At 30.3% G+C, this 8282-nt stretch overlaps 1 protein-coding gene across 1 annotated transcript in view; it reads right to left on the reverse strand.

The window, feature by feature from the left end:
• Window positions 1-1586: 1586 nt before the first annotated feature.
• LOC102677530 (putative aminopeptidase-2) overlaps window positions 1587-8282 on the reverse strand; it is a 19181-nt gene continuing 12485 nt past the window's right edge. The window contains exons 20-31 of the mRNA XM_006618613.2: window positions 8191-8276; window positions 7279-7814; window positions 6763-6924; window positions 5863-6162; window positions 5277-5460; window positions 4773-4929; window positions 4305-4567; window positions 3341-3978; window positions 2777-2944; window positions 2543-2689; window positions 2379-2457; window positions 1587-2016 (exon numbers count right to left, since the gene is read on the reverse strand). Coding sequence (XP_006618676.1) covers window positions 1765-2016; window positions 2379-2457; window positions 2543-2689; window positions 2777-2944; window positions 3341-3978; window positions 4305-4567; window positions 4773-4929; window positions 5277-5460; window positions 5863-6162; window positions 6763-6924; window positions 7279-7814; window positions 8191-8276 — 2972 coding nt within the window. The 3' untranslated portion in view covers window positions 1587-1764. The remainder of the gene's footprint in view (window positions 2017-2378; window positions 2458-2542; window positions 2690-2776; window positions 2945-3340; window positions 3979-4304; window positions 4568-4772; window positions 4930-5276; window positions 5461-5862; window positions 6163-6762; window positions 6925-7278; window positions 7815-8190; window positions 8277-8282) is intronic.

The raw sequence follows: 8282 nt of genomic DNA on the forward strand, positions 1-8282 counted from the left end.
AGAAAAAAAAAAAAGAAAAAAAGAACGAAACAAATTATTAAGTGTTACGAGGCAGAATATTAAGTGTTTTTTTTTCTCCCTCTCTCTCTTTTGCATGTTTTTTGTAAATACGCGTTGAGCATTTAATGTAACGTAATAATAATAACGGAACGTTTAAAGATATTTATAGATGGAATAGGTCGAATTACAGGCCAATGTACAAGTATTTCGTGCAACTCGTGCACATTAAATCCACATGCATACTTCTCTAAATTGTTCGGATGGAGAATTAGTGTAAACGACCATTAATTTTAAAAACTCGTCGATAAACTTTAAATAGATTGTACGTGATTAAGATATAATTATCGTATAACGTTATAATATCGTGTTAATATTACGATATTATAACATTATATTGTGTTATACATACGAATATTTAGAAATTTGTAACGTAAATTTTTCTGGATCTTTTTCGGATCAAATCCCAAACTGACAACAATTTTTCCCACAATTTTTTCATCGAATCTTCAATTTTCATTTAATCCTTTTTATAAATAAATCTTTCTTCGATCTCTAACGATGATCTGACTCTGAAATTTAAAAAAGATCTTAGTTGTAATTCATAAATTTTTTTTTTTTTTTACTTTTAGAAGAAAATCTAACGAAAAAATGTAATTAGTTTTCCATGTCCGTGTTTTTTTTTGTTGTTATTTATTCAAAGTTCGAATCGTTATTTATGGGAGGTTTCTATTTCTCTTCAGCGATGCGAGATATTTTTTTTACGTGTTTTGAGCCCGTGTCTCTCGAATTTTCTAATTTTTGAAATCCGCGAACAACGTTCGTTGGAAATAATTAGTGACGAAAAGTTTTTGAGTTCCTGAGGAATGAAGTAAGAAAATAAATAAATAAATAAATAAAAAAAAAAGAAAATAAAAGAAAGACATGCACAAATTATTTATTAAAAAATTTTCTATTTCGATGTTTATTTCTTCTATCACGCACAATATCGTGTTCTAAATATTTAAGAGATTCGAGATCTTCCAGTTTCTATGAAATTCCACCGTATATTGTTTTTCCACCGATTTCTTGGAAAATCGAACGCGAAATCGTCGCAATTCCATTTGTTCGTAGAACAAAAAAAGAAAAAAAACCATCGCTGTGAGAGTATTACGCATTAAAAAAAAAATTGCGACTATAAAAATTGTATAATAACATTGTATCTCGGGTTCAATAAAGTTGTATCGATTTTTATATCTTTGCGAGTGTTTTATATCTGTGATACGATGTAAATTAATATCCCTTTACAACAATATCCTTCAAATATTTTTTATAAATATTTTATATCAATATGATTTATTTATCCAAATGATGCGATGAAAAAGAAAGATTTCTCCTTTAATTTTGAAATTTTCCTTAATTTTTGATAATAAAATTCTTCAAAGCTTGGAACATGTACGATAATTCGAAACTCATTCTTCAATCATCCTTCGTAATTTTAAAATTCTTACAATTAAATTCCAACCAACAAGTACAAATAATCGTCCATTTTGTATTTCTCGCAAAAAAAATCCAAAGATTAAAATAAAAAAAAAAGAAAATCGTTATTATACTTATAAAATGACGCGAGCCAAATACATAACTTTTATTTCACTTATTAAAAACAAGCATAGCGTTACAAATCATTCAATATTCATAAAATATAATTTACAAAATTAGTATATATAACAATATTCGTTCGAAAATTTTGTGCACAAAAAAATTGTACATTCTCCCTATCCCTGCTCATTATTGATTTAACAAGTATCCGAATAACGAGAATACTGTCACAAAAGTTATGGCTAAGTTATTCGGGACAATTGAGGTAGCTGCATTCCCATTGTCAGATTGCATCCTATGAATAGTGTGGTTGAACCATGTGTTAATCTGTTCCGAATACTTCTCGTACCATTTCATGTTTTCCACAGCGATTTCAATCGCGGAATCGATGCTGCTCATTATAATCGAGATGTCACTTTCTTTGGTATTCAATTCTTTCAGCTACAAGATTTAATAAAGATAAATATTATATTGAAAATTTTTAACACGTTCGATTCCACCAACGTGTTTCATATAATAAATTTCTTCTTTGATCAATAGTTTAATAGAATAAACGAACTGAAACTATACGAATTACACGACTTAATTCGAGAATCTTTTTAAACTTTCGATTGATAAGTGAAATACTTATTCAATTGATCGATTGTTTAAACAATAAGAATATTTTTAACTATAAAAGGAATGTGATTGAATACTTCAATTGAAATTTTAATCTTACAAAATGTAAATTTAAGAGACAAAAATTTAAAATATTAAAAATTTAAAGTAATTATAAAAGTGTAATAAATAAATAAATATAATACCTTTGCAAGTTGATTTGGAGTGGAAATCTTAGGCGCCAGTTTAGAAACTAAATCTTGGACGCCTTCCCAATTATCGTAGCTGAAAGTGAACAAATTGTAATATATTCTTGTTTCTTACATCCTTATTTTTTACAATTTTACAGTTTAATTACGCGTGCACTTACTAATCGTATAACATTTTATAATTATTTATTAGGAAATCTATCATCGTGTCTACCCCGAATTTTCCTGAATTATAAATGGAAGCAAACACAGCATTAATATCCTGTTTTCGGATAGAAGATTGATTAACCAATGCAATTCTGAGATATCTGCGAATAAATAGAAAAATTAAAATTAAAATTAAAATTAAATAAATAGAAAGATCGTTTAAAAAATTTATTTTCAGCTAGACTCACGAGTTCAATCTCTCTTTGTCACTGGAGCAACCAAGAGCATCGAGTATAATTTTCTTCTCAGAAGCAAAGTTTGTGCTTCGATACTCCTCCCATAGGAATTCCCACGTATCTTGACTTCCTTCCCTTATAGCTGTACAATAAACCGCTGCTCTCGCATTTGGTGAAATCCTAAAATTTATCGTTCGAAAATTTTTTGTTCGTTTTAATCTTAATAATCGAATCCGAATAATCGGATATCACACGAAGAATGAATTTATATTTTCTTTTATTTCTCAAAACAAAATATATCGACGAGTTCACCAATGCTAAATTATATAATATCGAATAATTTCGATATTCGAAAATCGATAAAAGATCGAAAGAATAGCAAAATTTTGACAATATAATTCTATAATTATTGTAATAATTATCATATATTAAAATTTAGTGCAATTTAAAGAATCATGACGAAATAAGAAATCGAAAGAACGTATAAGAGAGAGAGAGAGAGAGAGAGAAAGAAAAAATTAGAAAGCAATTATTCGTACAATTAAATTACACAATAAAAATATATCTTTCTCTTACGAATTTCCTTTCTTCATCCAATTGGCGAACAACTCGACGGACGTATTCACACAATTCTTATGATCCAGTTTGCACATCCAAGCAAGGATGAGATCTCGGCTCAAATGATTCGAATGACTCTCCATCTCGTCATCAACGAAACCTATTTTCTCGTACATGCCATTGGCCAACATCAAAGCGTATCGTTTGATCAAATCCTCCCCTTTCTGCCCTTGGTAACGTTGCAGCATGAAATTGAACCCGTTGAAAAACGCCTTCCACGGTATGTAGTACTTCTCGTTCCACAGATACGTGGTTCCGTTGAGAGCGATCTCGTAATCGACGTGGCCAGCCCGTGCCAAATTCAACAGATCGTCGATGATTTGAGCCCGATTCGTCACGTCTATCGTGCTGTGATCGCTTTTGTTCAACGCGTTGATCAACTTCGTCCACGAATTAACGTCGTAATTCACCCTGTAGTAACCGCTCTGTTGAACGTTCAGGACGAACCACTCGTCCGGATTCGGGTGGTGAAGAGTTCTCGGCCCGTTGTTCAACCAAATGTTGGTCCAAGTTGTTTCGAAATCGGATTGGGAGGCGGTGGTCATCGTGATGGGTATGTAGAAATCGTCGATTATTTCGTTCGTGTTGAAACTTCTCTGAAAAAATTGTTTAATTATTTGGGGTTGGTTTAATTATTTTCATATCAAGTATCCTCTTGTTAAGATATATATCGATAAAAATTATAACAGTATCGAATTCAACTGATAAAGAATTGGTATATAAATTGTCTCTATATATTTTCCAGTTTCATTCATTGATTTTAACTTGTATTAGTATATCGAAATGATATTGATAGTATACAATGATTCTCAACCCTCAATATTGTTGTGAGCGTTTATAGAATGTTAAAATATTTTGCTCATCAAAGTGTTCATATATTATTGAAAAATAATTGCTGATTATTAAAAAGGAAGAAAACTACCTGAGTCAACGTTATCGTGTTGGCCTCCAACGTTGCATAAACGACGGGATATCCTCGTTCATTCGTCCAACCGTGCATCAACGTTTTCATATCGATCTGCCAATCATCTAGATCATTCGTCTCCTCGATAGCTTTATCGAAAGCGCTCCAAAGATCGTTAGGGGTCGAAGTGTTGAATCGACGTTCGGCTAAATACAAATTCACAGCGCGTTGAAACGTCTCTGGTTTCAATGATTTCTGTATCATTCGTATTACGCTGGATGCTGCAAAATAATATTTACATATTTATAAGTACAATGGTAAATTATATTTCTCGAAATTAAAATTTAAAGTCGTATAGAGAATAATAATAATAATTCCAATATGATAATTATTATTATTAGTTCCTAGCGTGGATCGATCATTGGATTAAAAATGATTGGAAAAATGTATTAAAATATGTGATATTAGAGACTCGTAAGTACTCACACTTTCCATAAGTAACACTGTCAAAAATCTTCGAGATTTCGGCAGGCTTGCTGACCGGATTAATCATGGGATGGGTCGATTCTGAAGCATCGTTCTGCATAGCTACTTGGAGTTCATCAACCACGAACAGATCGTTGTAACCGTAGAAAGATCGGAACTGTGATGATTTTTATTGAGAAGCGTTAAAAATATCTTCGTCATAACGTGTCGAATATTTTGATTCGAAATATTTATATGAATATGGATATTAAAAGATGTATATTCATTCGTATTCATGAATTTGTCCAAATTCTGCTTATAAATAGTAATTCTTTAGCTATGATTTGGATTATTAATAAAAAAAAAGGAGGAATTGGTTTATATTTTTATATATATATAATTATGAAAATAAAGCGAGAAATATAAAAATTGTAACTTTTCTAATTGTAAATTTTCTAATATAGAGATGAAAGAAATATTGTTGCCAGAAATATGTTTTATATATATATATTATAAAGGACTTACCGAATTGGCAAGTCGCCATTGCATGAATTCGGCGAAACCTTCGTTCAACCATATGTAATCCCACCAATCACAGGTGACGAGATTTCCAAACATCATGTGAGCAAGCTCATGGGCGATTATAGTGATTATATAGTCTTCATACTTAGACGACGTTACATCCTTGTCGTAAAACAATCCGTATTCCCTGTGAGATATTTTATTTATATTTATTTTATATTCGATGTCAAAATAATTGTTACTTATGAATCTATTTACTTACAGCTATAAATACATAAGGAAGGAATATCATAATTTTTGATCACTTTTTAAATTATTAACTAAAGATATTAATTTAAGATAAAATTACATTATTATTTCAAATTTTCATGTAATCAAGTAAACTTCTTTAGTGAGAATCTAATTTGAGAATGAAATTCTCAATATCAATGAAAATTATTATCGAATTAATCAATCCTTCACAAGTATCTATTTATAAAAAATAGATTCCAAAATGTATTTGCAGCGTTTAAAATCATATTATCCAGAGCTTTAAAACATTTGTCGAGATTTTAGGATTTCTAAATTAAATAAATCGGCACGATTTTACCTAAACGTGACAAGGCCCCAGTTTTCCATCGCCCCCATTGAAAAATCTGGAATTCCGATTAAATCCAATTTCGGCAAATCGTACGCTTGTCCTGTTTCTATGCAGAGATTCTCGAGGATGGTCGTGGCCGCGATTTCAGCTAAGTCGCCCTTCGAAACTATATCCGGCCTGCCCCAAACGTTCACCTTCTCGTTTTCGTTTATCTCTTTTACAGATTTGAAGTCACTGACGACAAATGCTACCAGGTATGTAGACATCAGGGATGTTTCATCGAATATATCCACAACACGATCTGATTTACTGTACATAATTCGACAAAATAATAATAATAATGGAAAATTATTATTATTATATGCACGTTAACATAATAGCAAATATATTGAACAAAAAATATAGGATTTGTATTAGAGATTTATATTAACATAAGAGCAAGAGAATTGTGCAGTTTCATTTTTGATAGTTTTTAATTATTTAATTTAAAAAAAAATAATTCACATAATTTTAGTGAGTTATCACAAAATTTGGACATCCATTACAATATGTGCAATAAATGCAGATTTGGATTTACATTTTTTTTTTTATTTTTTTATTCAGATATATATTTTTCGTATTTTTTACATATTGTTGGAACAATTCATTTGAAAAATTCAAGAATAAAAATGGAAATCTATGAAAATATCTATTTTTTAATCAAAACGATTAAATTTATAAATAATTTTTTTGATTTATTCAAAGTTGATTGTAATAGAATTGCAAGATTCTCAATTATAATAATTCAGCATAAGTATGTATAAATAAGTAGAAATAAAACAGATAAACGAAAACAAGCCTCTTTAAAGCGTATGATTATTTTTATCCCATGTTGAAATAAATTTATTTATTCTTTTCAAATATACTTACTTCGTTGTTTGAGTTTTCAATCGAGGCATATTGCTGAGCGTATTATACACTTCCTTATATCTTTCGATCCTTATCGCGAATTTTGCTTTGAAAGCTGGTTCATCGAAGCAGGGGAACGCTTGCCTCGCATAAATCGGTTCAAAATGAGTGGTAGCCAGCCATCTTGAAAGATAAAATGGAAACAGTGTTAAAAAGACTGCAGATATTTATGCAAAATAAAATTTTCATAAACACGACGAAGAAAATGAAGATCAAGTAGATTCTTATCCTTAAATAGATATTAATATGGAGCTATATTCCTCTGGAACCCTTTTTACATACATACATTTGAATTTCGCGCCATTGAAAATCGCACGAAGTAATACATGTGCACTCTGTAGATTTTTATTCAATTAATGCATAATTATTCTAGATATGAAATCATTATAGCACAAAAATTTTTCTATATTTTTAAACATTCGTAGTCTATATATATAATAGCAACATAAAATAAAAAAAAAATCTTTTTCTACTCACCGAATGTTTCCTTTAGAGTCGGTGTAATAACTTCTATAAAATCCTTCCATATTGTCGTTCAATTTACCGACAAAATCGATCTCAAGGGTGACGATATCGAACGATACATAAGTGTCCAAGAATATCGTGAGCATCTGAGTATCCGTGTTTTGTCTAAGACCGCTAACACGCAACGCATTTTTCACTTTCGTAACGGAATTCGTTTCGTATACCGATACGTTCTCGATGTCTAATTTGTTAGAATGTATTACTATGCGAGATACGTAATTCGATTTAGGTTTCATGTCTATCTTAACGTTTCCATCGAATGTGAAGTTCCTTTCCTCGAAGTAAGGAGAGAGGGTAATGTCGTATCTCAAAGGAGAGAATAATTTTGGTAAACGGTAATTGTAAGATGGATAATTTTCCTCGAGCCATTGGTATATCTTTGGAACGTTGTTCTGGTTCCATTTCAATTCTCGTATCGCGTTATCCACGTAACCTCTCGCGTTTTTCAATGATCCCTTTTCCTCCAACAAGTTGACCAATTCGACGTACTGTGAAAAAGTAATGAATTAAAACTTTGTCGATAAATTTTTTACTACTTTTACTGATATTAAGACACTAAGAATAATAAATTCAATATCAGATTTTATTATAAAATATAGCGAATGAACAAATTTTGTCAAAAATGAAATGATTTTGTTGATATACATTACAACTATATAGAAGATCATAACTTTTAGAAAGTTAGCTTTAAATCAGTTTTATCGATCGAAATGTACTTTATTTTTGGATATTTTGCGCTTCTCTGTACATCACGTGCATCATTTGTATATTGTAAATTTCTAATAAATAGTTAAATATCCGTAGTTTATTTATCTTCGTCAATCTTTTAATCAAGATATTCATTTCATTCATAAAAGGAATTACCTTTGCGTAAAGCTCGTTTGTGAACACCTTCTTTCCAATTGCATTCACTATACTGTTCACATTGGAAACTTGTTCATACCTGTAAAAAAAAA

Source organism: Apis dorsata, unplaced genomic scaffold (genome assembly GCF_000469605.1).
Source record: "Apis dorsata unplaced genomic scaffold, Apis dorsata 1.3 scaffold_365, whole genome shotgun sequence".
Classification (NCBI taxonomy): domain Eukaryota; kingdom Metazoa; phylum Arthropoda; class Insecta; order Hymenoptera; family Apidae; genus Apis; species Apis dorsata.